Source organism: Harpegnathos saltator, unplaced genomic scaffold (genome assembly GCF_003227715.2).
Source record: "Harpegnathos saltator strain DR-91 unplaced genomic scaffold, Hsal_v8.6 scaffold119, whole genome shotgun sequence".
Taxonomy (NCBI): domain Eukaryota; kingdom Metazoa; phylum Arthropoda; class Insecta; order Hymenoptera; family Formicidae; genus Harpegnathos; species Harpegnathos saltator.
Window position 1 is genome coordinate 913180 of NW_020229894.1, and position 25687 is coordinate 938866.

The 25687-nt window shown below is 41.4% G+C and overlaps 2 protein-coding genes across 5 annotated transcripts; one reads left to right on the forward strand and one right to left on the reverse strand.

Moving 5' to 3' along the window:
• Positions 1-6023: 6023 nt before the first annotated feature.
• Positions 6024-10967, forward strand: LOC105184961 (sorting nexin-29). 2 transcript variants are annotated; one of them, XM_011144097.3, is made up of 13 exons: positions 6024-6420; positions 6555-6644; positions 7185-7435; positions 7705-8006; positions 8086-8211; positions 8503-8752; positions 8839-8968; positions 9093-9334; positions 9487-9702; positions 9775-9931; positions 10022-10162; positions 10254-10393; positions 10565-10967. In XM_011144097.3, exons 3-13 carry the CDS (start codon positions 7197-7199, stop codon positions 10647-10649), a joined length of 2028 nt encoding a protein of 675 aa, XP_011142399.2. In that variant the 5' UTR covers positions 6024-6420; positions 6555-6644; positions 7185-7196; the 3' UTR covers positions 10650-10967. The 2 variants fall into 2 exon arrangements, with proteins under 2 accessions (XP_011142399.2, XP_011142398.2); XM_011144096.3 differs by lacking the exon at positions 6555-6644.
• Positions 10968-11290: 323 nt separating this feature from the next.
• LOC105184962 (protein FAM117B) lies at positions 11291-22812 on the reverse strand. 3 transcript variants are annotated; one of them, XM_011144099.3, is made up of 9 exons: positions 22217-22812; positions 20733-20893; positions 20410-20552; positions 20187-20362; positions 19950-20116; positions 19636-19765; positions 18878-18958; positions 17625-17760; positions 11291-17525 (listed from the first exon to the last, which is right to left on the reverse strand). In XM_011144099.3, the coding sequence occupies exons 1-9, from the start codon at positions 22452-22454 to the stop codon at positions 17348-17350; spliced, it is 1410 nt and encodes a 469-aa protein (XP_011142401.1). In that variant the 5' UTR covers positions 22455-22812; the 3' UTR covers positions 11291-17347. The 3 variants fall into 3 exon arrangements, with proteins under 3 accessions (XP_011142401.1, XP_011142402.1, XP_011142403.1); XM_011144100.3 differs by having other exon boundaries at positions 20187-20323; positions 22217-22811; XM_011144101.3 differs by lacking the exon at positions 18878-18958.
• Between the last annotated feature and the right edge of the window lie 2875 nt (positions 22813-25687).

A 25687-nucleotide genomic window follows, 5' to 3' on the forward strand; every position in this document is an offset into this window, starting at 1 on the left:
TTTCTATTTCTGTAAGTAAATATTTATATGTAAATCGGTTTAAATCATTTCACAACGTTGTTCGTTGATCTTTCCTAAGGTCTCAGATAGCACAAATGTTTTAAACACATTTGACTTATATTAAAAGACATATTAAAAGCAAGACGTCTCTCTTTTATACGCTTTTAGACTATCTTATTGTAGATCGATGTTAAGAGTGAGTGTATGAATGCTTATGTGCAGTGATGCACATATATAGTGCAGGTTGTTAGTGCATCAAATTTTTTTTAACCACACCAGGTATATGGCAGAAGAGTACCTGACAGTCTGCAGTCTGCAAGTGGGACGGGAAAAATTTGATGCATAAAATTCATTGTAATTATTTTTCATTGAACTGTGTAAATAATTTCATTAAACTACATATATATATATATACCATTGTAACTAAAAAAATATATATGCATGATACGTTTATAAAACGAAAATTGTATACTGCTTATTTCAATAAAACTTGCGGACCCTATTATACACACATACACACACCACAAAAAAATATATATATTGAGTTGAATAATAAGTAATTTCTTTGTTTTCAGGTACAATGGAATAATTGTATGTTTATGTCTGTTTGCAACTCCGCTCGAAAAGAGCAGAAGTACGCGGATGCCGGAACACCCTTATCAGAAGGATCGGAGTCAGGGACGATACTAGACTCAAGTCTCGTACGGCCTATTCGGGTCGTAAATCCGAGCTGAGAAACCAGAGAACTACTCGTGACAGATCCGTCCACGAGCGTAAGAATGAAACGACTTCCGTCGTTTCGGATGGCCTGCCCTTCCGGACTAAACGGCCTGCAATCTGCCACGTTCCCGAGAAGCGTGGAGATGCAAGTGACCGTGCGGAACTCTTGTCACGCGAGAGGCGACTGAGTCGCTCCTGGGCGATTAGCTAAGGTCTAGCGTACGCTTAGACCGAGAGCTCAGAGTTCTCACAGACGCGATCACGGTACTTCAGAAATCACCAAGATCCTTGATGGATGCTTGGAAAGAGAGTTCTCGTAAAACTCCCAGGGAGATGGCCGTCCCTAACAGCCGAGGTCCTTGACGAATGCTCGTAAGGAGAGTTCTGTTCCACACGGAGGCGATCAAGATCGCTCCTGAATCGTAGCAACAAAGCGAACTCAAAGCTAAAGTCGAGTCTCGCCGTAAAGCCTCAAACCCAGCAGGGTGTATTAGCATCGCAATCTACTCAGCAGAGTATAGAGTGCGTTGGTTTGAATCTCTAAGAGAGAAAACTGCTCTAAGAAAGTCTAGAAGGACGGTCGGTAAAGATGGGCGCGATAAATAAGTCGCACAAACCAGACACTAGAGTTTGACACAATCGGCGTTAGGCTATACGAAGGCGTCGCGCTGGCCGGGACGGCCGCCCGCGCCTGCAGGATCGGCCGCATTCCCGAACAATGTCATTATAATTTCATGAAACAATGTATGCGATATATTGAACTATTGGGTTCCTCACAAAGTGCTTGCGTTCATTAACATCATTGATTCATGTTAATTCTTTGTATAAAATTAAGTCTTGAAAATCACTGAAAAAACTGCAATGATTTTTTGAACAACCCAATATCATCTACCATCTCTCGTATACATTGCTTCATGAAATTATAACAACATACAAATATTGTTTAATTTTACCACAAAAATATAAAATTACTTCCCAGATAGCACCAAATCTTCAGAGAATGTTCTTAGAACGTTCTTAGGATGTATGAATGTCCTTAGAACGTTCTTAAAACATCCTTTCAAGATTTGTGCTATATGAGTTATTACACGCTATATATATATATATATATATAAATATAAGGCCTGTTCTTTTTCGCTGCACTGCTGCACTGATGCAATAAGTTAGAGTGAGAAATATATATTTGTTTCACAATATTCCTAAGAGGATGTTAGCGTTCAGCGCGATTTCTCTGGTACTCCAAATCCCATAAAGACCAACAGTCTTTATTGGTGTTTTGTTGGTGACCATACTATATTTTAGTTACTATGGCAATACAAATTACGACATAAAAATATCATATAAATATATACCGACCATGACACAACGACGACACTGACGTTTTCATCATTATTCTACATGTCTATATCATCGATATATCTATATCATCATCGATAATGATATAGATATATATTTTCAAGGTCGTTTTCCTAATTAATTTTCAAAAAGTTTTAGTCGTCGCTCATTGTTTATTAAAAAGTTATTAACAAAAAATGATAAATGTATAGAAAAGGGTACACTTCACCGATTTTTTCCATTTTGAAATATGTTATAAAGGATGAAATTCTGAGTGACTTTTTCTAATACAATTATATAGGGGTCGCTTATAGTTTCTGAGATATTTGACTTTAAAATTTTATAATTACGTTGTTATAAGTATGTTGAAGTATATTTAAGGTAGATGAATAGTTTTCATTCATTTTAAATATAGGAAACAGTATATATAAGTGGGAGAGGGGCTCCACCCCTCCCCCGCACCCCCTTCCCAAACAAATCTTAACCTAACCTAACTTATTGCATCTTTATATATTTTTGGACATTGTTGAAAAAAGTTCTCTTAAGATCTATCACCTGGCTCAACTTAACTTATTATAATATTAGAGATGTGCGAACTATTCGAATTCGAATCGAATCGAATCGAATCTAATGTAATTCGATTCGATTCGAATCTGAATCCCTATGATTCGAATCCGAATAATTCGAAAATTTCGAATAGAAGATTCAATTACGAATCAAATATATTAGCGTGCATTATATTTGCATGCATCAAGTACAGAACGAGACATCTGGGCCTGTATGTTTGAACCCTTAACTTGTAATTAACTTAACTTATAATTAATAACTTAATTATAAATTACTTTAAATATTTGAATATATATTTTACTTTAAGATGATATTACAATATCAATATCCCCTTTCATATTAAAACCTTCCATCATTATGTGCATGTTTAATAGTCATGTTAAATTTTTTATTGATTCGATTCGATTCGGATTCGAATGAAATTTCATAGATTCGATTCGATTCGAATTCGAATTAAAAAAATGAGATTCGATTCGATCCGATTCGACATAAAAATTCTTGATTCGCACATCTCTATATAATATCTGCATATAATTAGGTATTGTAGCTAAGGTATTGTAGCTAAGTTTAAGGAGATCTTTTCAACATCGCTCAACAATATATAAAGATGCAATAAGTTAGGTTGGGTTAGAATTTTTTTTGGGAGGGGTACGGGGGAGAGGCGAAGCCCCTCTCCCGCTTATATGTAGTTTCCTATATTTCTATGTTTGTTTCCATGTACTGTTTCCTATACACTATGTTTGGATTAACTGTTTGGATTCTACTGTAAATAACGTCAGCTTATGATATCTGGAATTTAATTCCAGGATAATAAAAATTCCAAAATCAAATTAAAATCAAATATCTCGAAAACTATAAGCGACATATACCCAGACAGCACCGGACATCCAATGGATGTACGTTTCACGTCCAATTTATGTCCGTATGTCCGATTTACGTCCGTGGACGGATACATTGGACGTCTTTAAGGGGTTTATCTAGTGTGACCACATGAAAATGAGAGCGATTTTCGAGGATTAAAAAAAAAAAACTATTCTACCATATATTTTAAAAGTTTGAGGCTATATTAAGTAACATTTGAAGAAGTTATAAAAATATTATTACGAAAAAATATTGACATGTATTGGAAATATTAGTAATTTCTCGGAGGTAAAAAAAAAGTAGCCCAACTGCTGCAGCGATAAGTGACGTCAGAGTGCCTGAAATAAAAGAAGACAAAAAAGGCGTTAAACGAGATAAGTTTTCCTATACAGTGAACTAGGATTATGAAAAAATATTGAAAATTAAAAAAATTACGGTGTTGTAAAAGAAAAAGTTCGAATTTCGAAGCAAAAAAAAGTGCCCGTTTTTTGCGTGGCAAATTGACATTTGTTGACGGATTGAAAAAATCCTAGTTTACTGTATGACAAAACATGTACTGAGCCTATGCCTATCAAATTTGAAGTTGATTCATTAATTTGTTCGCGAGTTATGACTGCAACAAATTTCGAAAACGTTGTTTCGAGAAAAACGCGTTTCAAGTTTTAACTATTGATTTTTTTGTTATAAAAGAAAATTTATCATACTTACAGCTATTCAGCTATTTCAGGCCCATGTAATTCGCCTTCCTCTTGTTCGAAAAATTGTTGCTGGGCCGCTGCAGCTGTCCTGCGAGCTGTCCGAGCCTCCTTTGAAGCCTCGCGGTGCTGTTTTTCTGCTACCTTCATGTTTCGTTTTTCTGCATAATCTTTGGCAGAGGGCCCAATAATCACTCCCATTGTTTCAAATGCTTTCAAAATAGCTTGGAAACCTTCATTAAAAATTGCAACAGCAAAGAAATTGGCCAGTTCTATTGTTTTTAAACCACTGTGAAGGTGTTTAGGAGCAAAGTGTCACAACAAACCATTATAACTTTCGTTATTATTTTGTGTATTACTACCCTTGCACCTGTTTAATAATTCAGGCCTACTTAAATCACTATAAATTGGCTCTAGAACTTCTTGAATCTGTAGGTCCAGAGGGAGATAGTCATGTTTAAATTTCATCATGTCGTACTGGTATACTCGGTCGACTGCTCCAGCGTGTGTCGATTTCCCTGGAACTTTCTTTTCTTATTGGTACTTCTACGCGCTAGAGTATCGTGTGTGCCTTTTTGAACACTAGATTGACTTTTCCCACTCATTTTGAATGAAATTCGCGCTGCGATGTGCTCTGCACAGTGGCTAAAAATGAACTAAACGGGCCGCTTACGTATACCTGCGTCGAGCGGCTTCGAAACCTTTTGAGTTGTCAATAACGCTTTCGTACAAACATAAAGGGATTATTGTGAGTCTTTGGAACTACCAGGCTCTCTTTTCTATCTTTGAAGTATAAACGATTACGTCAAAGCCTAAGAACTACCGCAACTGCTCGGCGTCCTGCCTCGCCGGCGAGAATCGAGTTTATGGCCCCCGACCAGCTGCGCTGTCGTTTCATACCTGCCGTTTCTAAAATATTTCAGATACGACCATAACACTTCAGGATATTATTCTACAGATGTTAAACTGTCAAAAAATGCAAAAAAAAATTCGATTTTTTCAAACCGTCACACTAGATAAGCCCCTTAACAAGGATGTCCTTATTGGACATCGGGCCTGTAGGACGTCCGAAGTTGTGACAAACGTCCTATGGACGTCTTTTGTAAAAAAAATGGACATATAACGGACGTCCAATGGACATCCGTGTGCTGTCTGGGTAGTTGTATCAGAAAGTTACTCAGAATTTCATCGTTTATAACATATTTCAAAATGAAAATATCGGTGAAGTATATCCCTTTCTATATATTTACCTCTACTTCAAATATACTTCAACGTACAAGTATACAACTTTAAAGTAAAATATCTCAGAAACTATAAGCGAGCCCCATATAATTGTATTAGGAAAAGTCACTCAGAATTTCATCCTTTATAACATATTTCAAAATGAAAAAAATCGATGAGGTGTACCCTTTTCTATATATTTACCAAAAAAATTTCATAAATTTTTCCGATATAGTATACAAGACTCTATTTACGAAACTTCTTTTGTTGATAACAAACAATGAACGATAGCTAAAATCTTTGGAAAGTCACTCAGGAGGATATTCCCTATATATGTTAAAGTCGAGGCCATTTTGGAGCTGGCATTTGTACATTGCATTAGATATTATATTGTATATTTTGCATTTTTATACATAAAATGTCTCTCGGAGGGAAACGCAAACTGTTCTTTATGCTGTTTTCCAGCGAGATCTTTTCTCGCGCACGATCCATGACGTAAAAGTAACGATCTCGTCTCTTTCCTTCCCAGGTAGAACGGAAAATCACGATGACATCGAAATGACATGAAAATGATCGATGAGAAAATGTCCGAATCATAATGAAAAAATGACTTTTCCTCATCGTTTTGACGTCATTCTGATGTCATCGTTATTTTCTGTCCTGCTTGGGTTGCCACTGCGCGTCCGGGTCCGTTCGCGCTGACGTACCATTCCCGGGAAACGGCAGTAAGTCGTTAACTACCGCCGCTGTCGCTACCTCTGCTATTACGAGTGGTCTGCGATGAGAATGAGAAGTACCTCCGCTGGGCACGTCGGGCGTTCTTGCAGACTTTGCAATTTCCTCGTGACACTGAGCGGACATCGTTCGTGTACTAAATGTTGTGACGTTCCGACGACAACGGTGAACTAGGCTCGTCAGTGCGATAATATCCGCTTCTCGTCGCGTCTCGCGGTCAGCGATGAACGCTGGCGACCTTTGAGAGCGTAATCGAAACAGTGATCATCACCGCGTCGCTTAAATGGTACGTACGTGCACGCGCTTCGCTCTACGCCCGCGTCCGTCGATTCCTTTGTTGTTCCCCGCGCGCGCGTCGTGACGTTAAATGGCAGCGATGACAGTAAATGCCATTTAAATAGGGCCATAACCTCATTTCAGCCTCGCGATGATAAAATGACGGACGAGCATCCGGGAGAAATCTGGAGAAATTCGTAATAGCCCATCGCATTGGCACATCGCTCGGGCATCGTGAGCTATTATTTTTGTTGTTTCACAATCTGCTCGTCGTAGACTTCCTTGTTTCACGCTCGGAACTTGGTTCGCCGTCGTTACGTAGTCCGTAAATCCATTTGAGGACTGTGCGTCGCGACAAACATATACGGATTCTCCGGATATCTAATGATTTATGAGGAACGCGGTGTGAATGCGGATATTCTTCCGCAGTACGACTGCACTTTGCTGTCTTCAAGTTTTTTAATTGTTACTGTGTGTGCTGTGACAAGGATTAAATCGAATATTATACTTGAAACTTCTTGAGCTTGAAATTGTTTAGTGATTTAGCACTGTCACTCCATGGGGTCTAATTAACTATACGAAGTTCTCTAGAATTATAATTATATGCAAACCAAATGATATGTGCTAGACATAAACATAGAATAGAATCACAATTACTTGCTATCCAAATTTAAACTATATGTCATTCATGAGGAATGACTACAGTCATTGTAAATATTGCAAGTGTTACCATAAGATGCATATAATTGTTTTTTTTAACATCATTCATTGTAGGCTTTGCGTATAATGTCAGCCATAGTGTCAAGTACACACAATGTAGCAGATAACGATCATGTGACTGAAAAGCAAAAGCTACTGGAGGATCTGTTGGCTGCTGCAAAAAATTGCCACGTTAGGTTTGGAGGACGTGCAGAGTTGGCCACAGAATCGGAAGCATGTATAGCTCAGCTCTGTCATATATTCGAATTGATATTTAGTCATGGGATAAAGACAAATTGCATAGAGAAGATCAACTCAGCATTCAGGTAACGCATACCATATTGTGATACCCAGTTAAACTATCTATCTTCTTTCTACAATTTCCAATGTGCTGCATGGTGAAGGACAAGGTCATAAAACAGACCACGCATTTATCCAAGATATGACTCACGAGTAGAATGATAAATGTCTCTAGTCCGCTGATAAATTTCTAACACAAGCTCTCGTACAAAACTAATTACATCCGCTCGAAAAGTTGCACCAAGTAATGAAAGCCTGTAACATTCTAAAAAGTCCTCACATTTCTCCCGTACAGACACGTATCCGACTTGGTCTCCGGTAGTAATATAACACCCGGCAACGTGGCCTATGTGGCGTTCTGGCCGTGCATAAAGGAACAACTCACATGGCACGAGCAAGAACGCTTCAGCGTATTGCGGAAGGTACACACGGATTACGGCCGTGGCAGAGCGTGGCTGAGAGCCGTTTTGAACGAGAAATCCCTGGAACGGCATTTACACGCCATTATAGATCCCGGCGCGTTGTCTCCCTTCTACGAGGAGTGGGCCTTTTTACTCGATCAGGAGAAGAGTTCAGTCTTACCCAATGTAGCCGCAGGTATTTGCGCTCGAACGAATCGCCACGCACTGTTCGCTTTTTCATCGCGCGACGTAAATTAATTCGATTTTCTCCGTAGGCCTTGGTACAATTTTATTCGCGATAAGGATAGACAACGAGGAACTCGATGACAACCTGAAGGGGAAGGGAATGGACAGAAGTAGAGGTGTGCAGTCGGAGCCGGTTATCCCTGCATTGGTCCCAGGTGAGCAAACCGAGCTTGAATCGCGATAATTAAGCCGACATCCTCTCCAGATAAGATAAAGAACGAAAAATAACAAATAGCTTTTATCGAGCATCAAATGTGTACATCCAGAGGTTAATTTCTCGATACTCTTCCTTAAAAAAGATAAATAAATAAATAAACTCTCAACGACTATTTAAGAGAAATGGAATTTAACAGAAAAACGACATGTCTGTCGTGTTGATATAATGAAAGAAGTTTTCAAGATTTACCTGACTGCTGAACAAGCTGAAATCATGATCTATCGAACAGGACCCCCTACGTCTCAGCATGAGAAAAAGAAAGTACCAGTCCACATAATTTCCTTCGACGATGACGAAGAGAGAGACGAGCGCAAGGAGACTACATCTTCGATGAGCGCTCCCGCGACGTGCCTGAGTTCTCCCACTGTAACGTCGACCAAGGACTCTGCTTCTCCGTGCTTGGATCAAGTTCCTGAACCTCAAGTCGATTCCAATGATAATACGGTAGACAGTACGAAGTTTCCTGAATGGGAACAATGGTAGGGGCCTTTCACAATGATTATGTAACAAACAGCCGCAAGATTTTCGCGCACTTTTCTCACAAGATCTGTTCTGATATTGTCAGTGAATCCTTCGAGGAAGAGAAGATTTTAACTCCTGTGACGGACGCTGAAAATTTGGGCGGCCTTGTACCTGTGTCACCACTCGATCAAACATTAGACGATATGTTAGTCACTCTGCCAAACTACTTAGACGTGAGTTTTCGCACCACAATTATTCTCGATATGAGCCGCGTGTGTGTTCTTTTTTCCTTTCTTTTTCCCAACGAATTTTTAAGATTCGAAGAATGTAATCTTTCTGTGAAACCTTCTCGCACAGGACTCATCGGAGGTGACGGAGGCGGCGATGGAGGCCACGGAGCCGTTGATCGGTTTAGACTTCCATGTAGATCCAGAGAATTTAGATATAGATACCTTACGTGTGAGACTCTTGGCCATGACGGAAGTGCTGGAGCAAGCTAGAGAAGACGCCATAACGAGCAGATTACAGTTGGCTCGTTTCCAGAGGCAACATCAGCATTATTTGGAGAGGCACGAGCTGCAGTTGCAAACGTTAAACAGGTAATTGCAGACAGATCTATCCGAAGAGAAAAATCTAAATTACGCGAACAAATGGTAGGAATGTCGAGCTAAGTGTGCTCATTATTCGCTGCTGAATGATACATCGAGCAGTGAAGCGAGTTGTAAATGACCCACCTTGTTTCCGGCTGCAGGGAAAACGAACTCTTGCGGCAACAATTGCGCAAGTACGTGACCGCTGTTCAGATGTTACGAAGGGACTCGGACTCCACGACCATATCCGAGGAAGATCCGTCCTTGGATTATCACAACGAGGCGCGGCAATACGAAGAGAAGTTGATACAGGTCGCGGACATGCACGCCGAGCTGATGGAATTCAACGCTAGATTGACGTTGCAGCTGACAAGCAGGTACGAGTCGTTGCGAAGTCACCAGCCGAGTAACCTGCCTTTTTCGCTCATCGTTTGTGTCTCGTCTGTCAGGGATAGATTGGTGAAGATGTTGCAAGCAGAATTGGAGTGTCTGCGAGGACCATTGAACGAGGACGACTTGCCCTCGGAGCCGCCATGTCTCATTCACATATGGATCCCATCAGCGTTTTTAACGGGACAACCATCCGACATCCATCATGTTTATCAAGTATGGCTATTCCTTGTCTAACGTCTTCTCATTATGAGACATTTCCATTGGGCCAAGCTGATTTGTGTGTTCTCATTGCGTTGACTGCAGATCTACGTGCGCATACGGGACACGGAGTGGAACATTTACCGACGGTATGCTCAATTTTACGCTCTCTATAGAGAGCTGAAGAAACACGACGCTATCGTTGCCACTTTCGAATTTCCGCCAAAGAAAACAATAGGAAATAAGGTATGTCTTACGTGAGAAGTTTCACCCACTGGATGTCCGTTTAAGCGCGTATTCTCGACGACACTGCGAGCATGATTGATGACACTTTCAGGACGCAAAGTTCGTCGAGGAGAGACGACAAAAACTACAGCAGTGGCTGCGACGAATCGTTGGCCGAATGGCACAATGTTCTCCCGCGTTTTCGTGCAGGCCGAGCAGGCAGACTCTCATATCATTGATGCCTTTCTTTGGGTAAGTGTTCCATATGAAGACTAAAAATGAACGCGATTCGATCGCACGGTCCACGGACACTGGAAAATAAAAAGAACAGAGAATGTCGTTAGTACGTATTCTGCCGGAAAATTAGTATCGTCCATTTGAATATCCTCACCGTCAAGATATCACCGTCGATTTTTGTTTCAGTGATAGCCCTAATGCCGAGGAATCGAGGAAAAATAATTCCGCAAGAAGTACTTTCTCTTCCTCCCCTCAATACATGGGTTTATAATCATGACAATTTTTATGGACAATTTGTATATACGTGGAACGAAAAAGAAAAAAGATGGAGATAACCTTAATTTAATTGATTAAACGAGAATCTTGTTAAATGCGACGTATTGTTGACGATTAAGAAGAGAAGAGAACGCATTACATGTGTTTAATGTATATAAGAATACATCCCCATACACGCGGGCGGTGACCTGTACGACACCGGCATGTGTATGTGTGCGTGTGTGTGTAAACTAATATGTAGACAATTGCAGGAGAATTGGTTCGACTTCTTTCTTTTTTAATGAAAATAATAGCTCATGTTTTTAATGTTTCATTATCGCCAGAGATTATTGTCCCGGCCTAAAATCCCTTCTCGGTTAATATTGACAAAGAGAGAGAGAGAGAGAGAGAGAAAGAGAGAGAGAGAGAGAGAGACTGAAGGAAGATATGTGTGTTCGAGCTTCCCGGTTAGTACAATGAAAATCTGTGTGAATACAAACGATGACGCAGCAAGGATGAATGGAGTCAACGCGAATTTACGTCGAATACGTCGCGCTCGACTGAGAAGAGACGTGGAGATAAGTCCTTATTGAGGAGAGAGAGACTGAATTGAAAGGCGAAAATTGACATCGTCAGGTATTGCGAGATACCGGTCGGTCCCGTTTTTCTAAAAAGTTTATTTATGCATAAGGCGCCTTAATAGTAATATAAAAAGGTACACTTTTTTCCATTTATCCCTTATGACAAAAATAAAGGTGCATATCGTTATCGGAATAAGTACATGTACGGTATTATGCCGGTAGATAGAGTAGATCGGAGAGAGAGTACAAACTAATTGCGCGTGTAGAAAAAACCACAAATTTTCAACAATTTACATAGAATATATTGTTCTCACTATGGAGAGGTAAGATAATACAAAGAGGGAGCTCTCGCGTAAGATCAAACATCGATTCTGGTGTGCCTCGCGGAGAGGGCGAGGGAAAGGGGGAGAGCGGGTGAAAGAGGAACCCGCGCGCGAGAGAGCGCGCGGATTAGCACTTTTCGAAGGGCCTGTTCGACCAACAGTCCGCGATTTTCTTTACAATATATTTGTACTAGGCAACACTTTGGCTGTGCTCACCTTTCCATATTGAGAGAGAAGTTCCCTTTAGTTTTATCCTCTTATTATCTCTCCTTAATATAGCACAGGGTATGCTCTGACTTATATACGAGTATACTTATCGCTATTAACATTGTTCTCTTCTCTTCCCTACGGTCACACGCGAAGAGAATGAGAATCGGTGAGAGAATTATATGTCGCTTCGCGAAGCGACCGCGCGACGGTCGATGTGCACGTCCAATTGTTCACGAGAATCAGCTTAAAGTACGCTAACATCGTCACACAATCGCGTAGTATCGGCCGTTATTGAATCATCCACGTCACTCGCTCGAACGAAGAATGGCAGAGAGAAGACAAACATGTACATTCTCAACCCGAAGCACCGTGTAACACGCATCGAAGCATTCGATAGACGGAGGACTAAAAGGCGCGAAGTGTGTTTATCTACAGAGTTCAAGACCGCTAACAATAACACGCTCGTTAATTTCGTAATGCGGATGTGTATGTTGCGCGCGGAGATCGCGTTGGAGAATTTAGCGAGTCGCGCTATTGACGCTTTTTTTCGCCACGATGACGTCGTCTTCCCGGCCGATTCCCGGCTTTGCAACAATCGCGATCTCTCTCTTCTCGAGAGCGTCACTTCGGAGGGCGGTGTTCGAAAGACGTCATTTGAGGAATTTTTTTTCACTCAGCATCTGCGAGAACATCCCGTTATCTTCGAGGATCGCTTGAAAACTGTTGGTGCTTTGACGCTTTTGCCAACGAAGGGAAGAGGAGAAAGAATCACGGGAGAGTAATGAAAGTAATAGCGTGTCTACAATCCGCCCGGCCTCTGGGATCTCAGCTGGTTGTCTCGGCGGGCGTGAATATACGGCGTGAACGAAATCAACGAAGAGTGCAAAGTAATTACAAAAATACGATTCATATTCGCGCGTCACGCGCTGTGTTCGCGACAGCCGATTTTGGCGACCGCGCCGAGTATCACACAATTCATCGTGAATATTGCATCTCACTACCTTTGTTCCGGATATATATTCATTTCGCGTACTTCACCGAATTCTCGTCCGTTACAAAAAAATTTCATATATATATATATATTTTTTTTACAATACTGATACAGGACTGATTCTCGGGCCAAGTAGCACTAATCGAAAAATATCTCGTAAAACATTTCCTACCGTACACACTCGCATACGTATTCACGCATGCACACACATACACACACACACACACACACACACAAAAGCATTATTTCCGCGTTAAAAATTGTCCAGAATAACGAAGTATACATATATGTGTATCGTAAGAAAGAAAGAAAGACTAAAAACATCATTCTTAAAAAAAGAAAAGAAAAAAGGAAAAAAAACGGAAAGAACGTAATAGCACATTTTACACGTTAACAAATGGTCTTGCTGTGCGTGCATGTAATATATCACACATTGACCTACAATTGTCAAACAGGTTTCAGATATCCAGCCGCTCGTGGTGGACAGCACGCATTCTTACGCATTTATAATTTTTTGTAACTTGTACACTTTGTAAATATATTTTACGACGCGGAATGTCCGCGCGACGAGCTTCGGTCGTTTCGCTTCACGGGGAAACTATGTCGTCTGAGTTGTTAATACAAGAAGCGTCAACAGCTTATTATTTACACACGCTCTGATTTCCTCTTCGCTGAGTAACGTCGATTTAGCCTTAGGACCGGCCAGAAGTCAAACAAGCGCTCGAAATGATCTCAAAACGGAGCGGGGTAAAATTGATGGTATAAAAAATTAACGTTGTAAGATACTCTTTGCGGAACACACGGGAGATGCCAAACCTGCGTCTGTGAGTTCTTACAGTTGAATTTTCCAAGTAAATTAACACGACAGATTGTAATGCGATATATGGTATTTCCACTTTTCTGCTCATTTATGATCGTTCGTGAACAATTGCAAGTTACATCTTGACGATCGAAACACCTCCTTAGGAGTGAAACTATAACGCAAAATTTCAAACTTTTCCAAGTGATACACGTGGCGTTCAATCGTCGCAAGTAACATATCGCTCTCGTGTTGCATGTGAACATTACATACAACATTTACACGCGTACACATGTAAAAAACGACAATCTCGACGAAACAACAACAGGTCGCAACAGAGTTCCTCTATAAGAAGAGAGAGAGAGTAAAAAAACAATATAAATGTTTCATATATTTATTATAAAACAGTGAATAAAAGTTGCATTTTAATTTCAGCAGGTATATAAAATTTTTTTTTAAGATATTTTATACAACATACATGTTTTTTTTATGTACTGGAAAGTTTGTATAATTCTGAGCATCTTACGAATTACAATACACGTTCAACAATCATTTTTTTTTCTTCGTTTTGTGCAAGATACTGCAACAATACATCTAGACAGTCCTAAGGTTAAACGAATTTTTAATTGACATAATCATTTTGCCATTCTGAAGCCTGCTCAGATTTAGATATGTAGAGAGAATGTACCGGTAGTCACGTAAGGAGATTACTTAGTAATGAATTACAAAGAGAGTATACTTACATAGGTAAAATTGCGGTGTGATTTGAGCCTAATTTTATTTGACTTTAGGTCTTTTCTCAGGTATATACGAATATGACAGGCGATCTCTTTGAGTTTCAGCAGTCTTCATTACGCATTAACTCCGTTTCATGAGATTGACAACAAAAGCTAACAGTAATGATAACACATTATGCAAGTACACGAAGGTTAAAAAGTGGAGCCTTTGAGAGAGTGCGGTGAAAAGTAACGAGGCTAGCGCGTATTCGCTGAAATGATCCTCTTTTTTTGTCTTTTTCTTTCTCATTTTCCTCTTTCCTCAACTACTACTCACTGTTGAAAATACGAAAAAACCTGCTCCCACCTCTCGTTTCACTCGCGTTAAAACGTCGGAAAGTCCTCCGCGTAGGTGCAAAGCACGAACAAGACAGAATTACGTGTGATTGAATACGCTGTTATTCTTTTTTTTTTCATTTTTTTTCCTTCGAAGCTGCTTTACGTTCACACTGAAGTATCGATGCGACAAGGTGGTATTTACGAGGTGTCGTTTATAGATCTGTAGCAAAATAAATAAAAACGAGGTTCTCTTAAGCTAGTAAATACTACAGTATCTTTGTATTGTGTACACTTTAAACTAGCCAGTGCGTTTTGCGTGTATCCTGACCCTCTGATTAACCTTCTTGTCTATGTAGCACACCTTACCACGCATTCTAAGGCATGAACTTCCTAGTGAGCTGGATAAGAGAGAGCATAGACCAGTGTGCCAGGTACTTATGTGTTAACATTCTTTTCTTCTTCATCTTTTTCTTCCTCTTTCTCTTCTTATTTTTCTTCGTCTTTTCTTCCTCCTCCTCTTCCTCTCTTCCTCCTCTTCTTCACTGTCGCGCGTAGCTAGATATACATTATATTATTAGAAAGTATATTTTACTATTGTATTTAAAAAATCGCTTTCTTCCACTCTCGACTTTACACTCTATATTAAGATTCTTATTTTCTCTTCTCCACTGACTGTAATCTATAAAAACCGTTTGCAAAACGTTCGTATTAGAAAGCAAAAAATAAATTGAACTCGTTGAGTGGCTATGTGTCTGCGTATACTAAACAATAACTTAACCCATCGCACGAATAACTTACAATTTTTTTCCATTCGCTCTCTCCCTCGCATTTTCTCTTTTTCACATTCGTATTTTAATAATCTCCTTTAAGATCTTTGTTAATTAATATCGCGATAAGTATCTTCGGTAAAAATGGAAGCGACACACCCATTTTTCTCATCTCTAATCTTTTTTCTTTCTTTCTTCAATTTTCTAATTGTCTAATGTAATGCAACACAAGTTTTTTCTTTACTTTTCTTTTTTTTTCTTTTTTTAGAAATGAGTAACCATCCTGCACTTTAGTGAACATTTCACGTGTATAACGTGCTTCTTGTTAACAATCATTTGTTATCAAAGTTATTCGTGGATGGCTTAATATCAGGATTCTGATATTACAACACATGCATACTGTCGCTTGCATAAGACGCAGATTATATATTTTTCGAAATAATCATCCGCGTTTATACAAAAAACATACACGCACATCTGTATTCCACGCCAGATTAGGGAGCCGTTTTTCTTTTTTTTATGCACATCTGATACCACACTGGCGAAAGCACATGTCGCGTCACTTCAATCAATATTTAATATTATCATTCATCATCTCTGTACTCAATACATATCCATCTTGTGTCGTTGGGTCATTCTGTCATACATTCGTCAACCTGTCACTGCATGTTGTGTGTTGGTTGTACATATTCAGATTATCTAACGTAACATAAGATAAACGAAAAATATATCGCAGCCCTATGGTATCATCGTCGACACAAAACGGAAGAACGACGAGGAGAAAGTGTCTTATTAACAGCGAATGCAACGCTCTGAAATATTGAGACTTTGATTCTTTGATTGTGAATCTTAAGTTAAAAATATTAAATCAACTTATATATTCGATTGGAAATAAATTTGTGCACATCCACGTGCACACGACGTGTCAAGTTCGTGACAACCAACTGCCCGCACGTTTCGCCCTGAACAGAAAACCTCCTCGTGTGAGACCACTTCCGTGAGACGAAGATGCACAGGGATACAATATTTTTTCTAGCTCCTCGTACAATAATAGTTTGAGAATATTTTTAGCGTACAAGTAATAATACAAAACGATACAAATTCTATAACAAATCATTCACCTTTCTTTCTCTCTCTCTCTCTCTCTCTCTCTTTTTCCTTCTCTCTCTCTCTTTCTCTCCCTCTCTGTCACTACTTAGTCGAATTACTTGAAACGATAAAAATTTAATGAAAACATCATAGACGGGCAGCGATGTATATACATATGGGTATATATGCGTACACATGTGTATACATATGTATACATATATACAGTGCACACATGCTCTTTTCCTTTGTATCCGTATAATTTCCGTTTATTCCAACAATCAAATTTAATACTTCTTTTTGTCTCATCTTGAATATTTATCCGTGTATACAAAACTAAAGTCGTTTAGCACACTTTAGCACTAAATTTAGAATACACAATTTCATTAGTCTTTTTCCCTGTAGAACACAATGTTCATTCCTAAACGTTGTCGTTTGTCTTCTTTTTGTAATTTTTTTCTTTAGTTATCACAAATTATTGTTCCTCGTATTTATTATTGTTTCGAACATTATAACGGAGCTCAGATGCCTTCCAATACTTCTTTTCTTTCTTTTCTCTTTTTTTTTCTTTATATCAATGCAATCATCGCAACTCTTTTTAATTACACAATTTACGATGCTCGCAGCGCGACTGTCGGGGCGCACTGGGAACAGGCTGTTCTTTTTCTCCTCTTTGTTCGGTAACTTTTCCTTTTATCGGTGTATATCTGCCTTTATGTCGAAGTAAATCACTTCCTACCCACATGGTCGTTAAAAAAAAATATATATATGTATATATATATATATATATGTACATATACATATACACATTTATATATGTATTATATATATATGTATACATATATGTGTGTATGTCTACTAATCGGGCTTATAGGTGTAACACCGTAGGGTAAAGAGTGGGACTATGGATTTGGAGGAGGTGTGGTCGGTGTTGTATGCGCGGAGGGTGATGCACTCGCGACCATCGTCGGACTGGCCGGCTGTTGCAATGGCAGGAACGCTGATCCCAAGCTAGGTTTCAATTGGAATGGTACGCACGGCTTTGGGCAATAGTCTAGTTTGCTCAAATCTTTGGGCCGCCTACGGCATACAACATATACACACATACATTCACACACGAACAGCGTGCGCGCATTTAAATGATAAAGTGGCCGTAAGATGTATCAATCTCAACGTTACCTTGCTTCTTCCACGAATTTGAGGTTGACTTTCTCACAGCCATCGGGTGGTTCTCTCGCCAGGAACCTGTTAATATGAGGGGAGGTGCCGAGACGTCCTTCTCTGTCTTGTTCAGGCGTTGACCCGCGGCTTCCGCCTACAAATTAAAGAAGAACATTAAGGGACATGTATTTGTGAAAAATACTACGTTTCTGAACGTGTGTCGATGATTAAGATAAATAACGGAGAGATTCATGCCATTCGTTGTCTTTAAAATAGGTACTTGCATGAATGTGTATAAACGACTCTATGTATGGTATGGTGTGACGCGTGGCGAGTTTATATTGCGATAAATACAAATAGAGATAAACTGACAAATTGTGTTTCTTCATTCATACATTTAGTAACAGCAGAGATACGGATGTGGAAAATGCATGTAGAAAGAAGACGTGTATGATACTGAACATATTTGTGATATTCTTGTTTCTTTTGCGTGCTGCGTGCTGTAAAGTAACAACTGCGATAAATAAAACAAATTAATATAAATAAAAGACACAGACAAACGATAATGAAATAAATCTATTGAGATACCTGTCCTCTGAGACGCTGAATTTATCGTAGCAACGTCATGCATATCTTCTAACACATTAGTGTTTGTTTTCACGTGTAATATATACATTTAAATATATATATATATATATATATATAAATAACGACATTTATAACGATAAAAAAAGAAAAAGATATCGAAGGAATGAAAAGAAAGCAATTCAACGACACGTAAAATATTCATAAACAATAGCAGATCATGCAACTAGTTCAAGTATATGTACACGAGTATCTGATTTACCTATTGTTTACTTATTTATAGGCTGTATATCATTTTTTAACGTGATATGCGTGTTATTGATGGTAAAAAGTTTGATAAGATCTTGAAATGCAACTGACGTCAAAAAAAAAATGTATATAACTGTATATAAAAATTCATGACCACAAATTTCTTTGTCTGTGAACATCTTTTGAATAACGATTTTTTGGGGGTCGGAATGATCATCATATCATGCATATACGAGACGAATATATCCTAGGACGTGTCTCGGCAAAAATATGCAAATTGTACTCGTTTGTGTATACATTGGTAATACGTATAAGTCATTCAATGCGGAATATCAATCAACAGCAAGTTGGGGGGAGTAATAAAGACAAACAAATTTGTTAAATGAGACTCGTGAAAAACGAAAATGTCAAATCTTTCCGCAAGTGTATGCTCCAACCTTGTAAGAGATCGCTAGGCGGACGGGACGCATCCATAACACCAGGAATCAGCGGAGACTCAGAATTCCTAGATGGAGGGCCTGTCTCAACAGGCGCACACCTTTAGTTAGCGTGTTATTTATACTATTGTACGTTAACCAGAATAAAAAAAAAAAAACAACCAGAATATATATCTATGCACATATATATATATATGTATATATATATATATATATATAGATAAACAATCGCGACGACGCGACTTTACACGTCGTGAGAAAATAAATTGGATACGAGAGATTTTCGAGAAAATCAAATTGAGAAGTTACACGATCGCCTTTCATTTGTCCCGCGTAACTTTGGACAATTTTCTACACATCAGACAGTTGAATGTTGCATCAACATCGAAATATAACGAGAGAAACCATCAAGTTTTCAACGATTCGAGATCGATTCTCCTGAAAACGCAATCTCGCATGAGAAAAATTTCTTTTCTTTTCTACATTCCCGATCTACTTTTTACTAATGGAGAATCATGTGCCATCAATAACGGACCACCCCTGTACAAGAGAAATGTAATCTCAAGGCGACGTGACGTTTTTGAAATATCGAATATCTTGATTGCTGCCTGGCAATCTTTCGAGAGGGTTTATCGCTAAACGGTTGCTAACTAAAACGGTTGCGGACAATTTTTTGCAACACATGTAACAACAGTCATGATTACGTTAACATTATATACCTGAAAAATAGGCGCAGTATGCGCCGCCGTGCGACTTACCTGAAGAATAAGAACTGGAGGGAAGGTCGGTAGCCGGCGTTTGTGTGTTAACACTCCGAGTGGCCCGCAGTAGGTCTGCTAAAGGAGCGCGATGTCCTTCGGGTGTGATTTGTTCGCGATATCGTGCATACTAAAAAAAATTACATACACAACAATCACACACATACATCGACAGAATATTGATTATCGTACGGACGATAGCTAAGAAGAAAGGGATCCTGCCCTCTATTTGCAAGCAACAGCTCATACGACGATTGCCTCTCGCAATCGTCCCGAGTGAAAATATCACGTTAATAATTGCGTCAAGTTCCTACCTTGTCTTCTACTGGATGGTCTGCGTCGCTGGTATTGGCCGAAGATTTGAGCACGAATCCTTCGATTTCCTGATTGAGTCCTTCGATGGACGAACGCATCGGAGGCCTCATCGGTTTCATCGGGATATTCATGGGACTCGCTTTTGTACTCAAACTGAATTGATTGTCTGCAAGCATAGCGGATATTAGATGTGACATCTCGCGCGATACGAACGGAGCTTCTGATGGTTTACTTACGCATAGATGTCTGTGAAGCAATACTGGGCAGAAGTACTGAGTGATCTCCGGGAAGTGCGGGCGGTGGACCTGGCATGATTAGTCCAAATGCCGCTGTCCGTTCTCTACTGCTGGTACCTTCTTTTGAACGTTGTAATCTGCGACATAATGCATCAAGAGGCGATGCATCAAGGTGCCTTGATAAAGATATAAAATAACAGTTAGAAAGTATATGAACACTCACCGATGCCTGAAGTAAGATTTTTCCAATCCTACAGAATTTTCTTTAGGATTTTTCTCATCTGTGGTGTTTTGACGAGTGTCCAATTTTTCATCTGTGGGGTGACGAGTGTGCATTTTTCTCGGTTCGTTGGACCATTCTTCCGTCTGCAATGAAAGCAAAAGTTGCTGGATCAATTCAAGGACCAAGGACTAAGTACGGCAAATAAGTTTCTCACAATAGCAAAAGTTAAGGATCTCTTTTTTCTTTTGCCGATTTTATACATTGTGATTACAATTTCCTGCGTTTTACGCAGATGTTTCTAGAGACAGAGAATGCCCTCTCACCTGAGTAGACTTATCTACCAGAAGAAGACTGGAATGCAGATAATAAGAGTCACGTGGCCACTGTCCTTTCAAGTAGATGGTATCCAGCGATGCTGTTCGTCGAATGTTTTGGCTTCCACTCAAGCTATCGGTGCAGCGGCCGCTCAACGTTTTTGATTTGGCTGCAAAGCACAGCAATGCTGAATCAATCGAGCAACATGAAAATTTCACTTCTAAAATAAACCAGTTACATAATCGTATCGTGAGAAGTACGCGTGTACCAGACCGAACTATAAGAATTGTTTTCGGTTGCTGGACCGACTACTTTGAGATGTGTTTGTGAGATAAAAGAGTCATAAACAATAAGCGCGAAGAGTGTAACCGAACTAAAAATGTCTTCTTCGGTTACTGTAGTTGTGAGATGTATGTATAAAGATGCAAAGTGAAAATGAGTATCATATAATCGAGACTTTCCAAAAAGTGAAGACATGACATTGTATAGTAGAGTGTGCACAATATGATACAATCAACCGAAACAAGAGAAAGGATTCTCAGAGCCACACAAGTGAAGTTACAAATGTACTCCACAGTAAAGGTATTAGTGATGATAAAAAGAATGAGATACTAACTGGATACTCACGAGTAAGCAAATTTCGCAACAAACAACTGAAAGTCATATACTCGAGAGTAAATAGAATTATACCCTCACTCTGTTTTCCCGAATCAAACGAATACAAACACAACAACCACATGTCCCTTTCCCATTTCCCCGCTGTTCTTTGTACTCTTCCTGTCAAACGACGAGGAGAGGAGCGAGAGATCTCCCGGATCGATACGGCGAATGCACAGTTATCAATGAGTTGAAGAACCAAGTAAACCCGATTACACAAAGTCTACGTATACATATTTACCTCCCACATCTGCGCAACGAATGCTGGCCAGCTTTTACATACCTCTGACAACGTAGCAACGCAAGACACCCTATCTTCCACGGAGATGAAATGGACTTTCGTTTACCAGCAAAATATTAACCTCGCACAGAGCACTCTCTCTATGTACCTCCTGGGGGAACCTGGTCCCGAGGAACAGCCCGACGACCCCGCGCTTCTGGGCCAAGCGGCGGTATCGGTCGGACCCATTTCGCGGGTATCCAGAATCATCATTGGGGACTGATCATTTGCCCTCGGCGATGAGCCCAGTGCCCGGTGGGAGGTCACGCGCGCGCGACAATGTATCAAGGATACATACTTTTCTCTCTTTATCTATCTACCTCTCTCCCTCCCCCTCTCTCTCTCTCTCTCTCTTTTTCTCTAGCGCTCTTTCTCTCTCGCTCTCGTTCTCTCACACACTCTCTCTCTCTCTCTCTCTCTCTCTCCCTCCCCCTCTCATTCTCTCTCTCTCTCTCTCTCTCTCTCTCTCACACCGGGTGAGAGCGATTGGGGATTCCACGAGCAGCACAAAGAACGAACGCCCGCGGTACGACGGTGGCGGCGACGACGACGTACCTTTATAGGACAGGGACCCGGGGCTCCGCTGTCCCGAGGAAGACGACGTCTCTGGCGAGATGCGCGCCCGCCAGGCCGCCGCGTTCGTCGGCGAGACGGTGGGACTGTTGCTGTTACTTTTCCGTAGACTGCTTCCTTGCCGGCTCTGCCTGAGCAACGAGCTCACGGGCAGGGTGGCGCGCATCGGACCCTGCTTCGAGCATGGCGAGGACTTTCGCATACGCTGCGAGCTCGACATCTTCTTCTCTCTCTCTCTCTCTCTCTCTCTCTCTCTTTGTCTCTCTCTCTCTCCCGCACGCGGCGTGCGAGCGGCGCCGGCGAGCGATTCGCAGCTCCGCGGAGCGGACGCGCGCACCTGGCGGCTTCCTCTTGTCCAAAAAGCGATTCTCTCTCTCTCAGGGCGCGGGAGTACCGACGAAGTCGCACGCGCACAAACTAACGACCGCGACTATCGGGGAGGATGCCCGTCCGGCGTCCCGGCACGGAGGACTCGGAGGAGTACAACCACCGACGAGATTTTCACCGACTACCGGAAGGATTCACTCAGCGAGGTCGACGACGGCGGCAGCGGCGGCGGCGGTGACGGCGGCGGCAGCGGCGGCGGCGGCGGCGGCGACAGCGGCAGCAGCGACGGCGGCGGCGCGACGACAATGCCCTACGCGTCTTGTCATTTGCAATGTTCTGCTGCTGGCTGGCTCGGCACGCGCGTCACGTGACCGCTCGTACTCGCTGGCCATTGGTGGCGCACGGTGCCCGCGGAGCGTCGTACTACGCGAGGCGTGCGGCACACCGCGTTCCATTCACTACCACCGTAGCACCCGACACTGTGGCCATCGGTGTGTAGCAGCTAGCGTCCTATCGGCGTCTCGCTCGCGCCTGTGCGAGCGGTCTGTCCTCTTCTCTCGCACGTAAGCGTGCGCACGCGCACGCGCGCTCTCAGGGACGTAGCAAGTATGAACGGGTGCTGAGCGCGCGCGACGATGCTTCGTCGTTCTCGGGGTTGCTCGAGATGCCACGGTGATTACGGATTTTTCAGGGTACATGCGACACGGTAGAGAGGCTGCTCCGAGTACGAGATGCGGCGGCGCTTCAGGCATTTTTCGGCTCTACCCCGAGCGCTCTCGCGAAGCGAGCGCCCCGTTGTCGGTACATCGTTACGTGGTGCGTTCAAGTGTAACGCGTTTCTTCCGCTAAACTGTAATTCTTCGATTCCTCGAGAAATGTTTGCGGAAACAATATTTAAGAATTGATATAATTATATAACAAGTATGAAATTTTGATTAAGAAAATGTCACACGTGTGACAATTCAAAGTCAAAGTACACTAAAGGCCCTGGTGGACGGGCTGTGATTTGACTTTCGGAAACAAGAAATCGGGCGAGTTTAAATCGAACAGTCGTACAACCCGTGACGTAAAGTCGCCTCGCGGAATTTCGAAGTCAAGTTCCTCGCATGCAAATACCCTTACGCAACTTCCGCACAACATCATGATCTCACCAGTCGCGAAGTCATTCCGGCTGGTTTGTGTAAACACACGCCGCGCGCGCGGTGCAGCACACGATAAATAAAAATGACGAATAGTGAAGTCGTAAGCGTAAGAAATAAAATATGTATCACGAATATACGCATATACGAAGCCGCAAATGCGTCGAGTAAATTGTGCTTCTCTCTCTTGTGAATGTCACCTATCGATGCCAACGATCAATTGGCAGTCACAGCACAGCGGGGTGTCACGTACCTGTGCCCGCCTTGTTGAAGCTGCATTACTCTAAAGAATAGCGCATTTTTATTCTCGAGAAGTCAAGCTTATACATGTTTATTTACAATATACTTTATGTTACAGCGTGTAGTCATGGGAGAGATACACAAAAGTATTACAGCTATATTATATATAATAATAAAAAATGATGTATGACTAGATTAAACAATATCAAGAAATACAAAAACAAAGGAATATCAGTCTGAATTTGGATGGTGTCGAGGTGCGTCAATGGCTGAATCACCTGTTTCCTATACACAAAGGAGAAAACGAAGACGAACGCGAATGCCGAGGAAGGGTTCGATTCGCCCGAGACGAGAGAAGTCAAGCTTAGCTTCTTGAGTCTCTCAGACTTTAAACGAAACGTTCATCGTTTTCACGTTGCAGTCTCGCGACTCGCGACTCTTCACGCGTTTCCGACGATGACGTTGCCTGCGAGCGGCACGTTGGACGACGAATGAAACCCGAGATCCCCGAGTGACCTGTGGCGCACACTTTTGCTCTTCGACATTTGGACCACCTTGACCATCGTATGCATGAATAATGATACTCGCACGGGGGAAAAAATTGCTCAACGTGACAACGAACGGAGAAACTAAAACCGCGTTTCAGTTGATCTCTGGTACTTAAGTCTGGATTCGTTTCATCAGAAGCAGAAATTCAGCTACCTTCGACCACATCGCTGTTTGATTCCTTCATCGTCACGTTAACTCGAGCAATCTTTCTTCTCGCGCATATTTATCCTGCAGTCACGACACTCGTGTCCCACGCAGCAGAAATGGTCCAAATACATCGCAGGGATATTCTAAGAGTATCACAATATCTTCCTGGATAACCCTGTGATATATTTTGAATATCTTTGCTGTGTGGGTGTGTTCGGTTGATGACTCTGCCTTCCTGCTTATTTCCGGGGAAATGCAAACGCGATTCGCGTACGATCGCCGTGACGACCGAAGCGTCGAGAGTTCGCGCGTGGCTCGCGAAAATAGGCTATACAAAATCAATTGTAATAGATAAACCGTATCTTCTCAATAAAGGCACTGTCATGCTTTCCGCGCTAAGGACTAACGTGATAATGCGTCTCGCAGTGACTCGTCGTGTTTCGCATACATACATACAAGCGATATGCAACGCAGTCTACGATGGATCACTCTGCGAAACGACTCGCAAGGAATGTCGTGTCCGCGCGGTACAATCCGGAAAGAGAGAAGGAACTACGAGAGTTACTACTAAGGGACATTGCGTTTCCTGCGACGATACAAATTGCCAAACGCGACACTGCATCGCCCACCTGCATCTTTCAACTGAAACCTTGCTTGTCCTATGGACAAGGATTTTTATAACGCTTTCTTTAACAGCACAGGAATATATATGTATCTCTCTCTCTCTCTCTCTCTCTCTCTCTCTCTCTCTCTCTCTCTCTTTTTCTCCTCCCTCGTCAACATTGAAACGGTTAATTTTAGGAGGAAATGCAACTGTACAGTCTACGTAAAAAAATAAGATGTATAAATATCGAGGTTGCGATTACGTTGCGACGTATAAGGACCGACGGTTGCGCGAGGATATAAGTATTGCGCGCGCGTGCGCGCGAGAGAGAGAGAGAGAGAGAGAGAGCTCTCGTGTTGAGGTTGAACGAAACGGAGGACCACAAGCCATATAATACATGTGTGTGTAAGTTTATCACCTGCGGTTGAGTAAGTATCAAAGAATAAG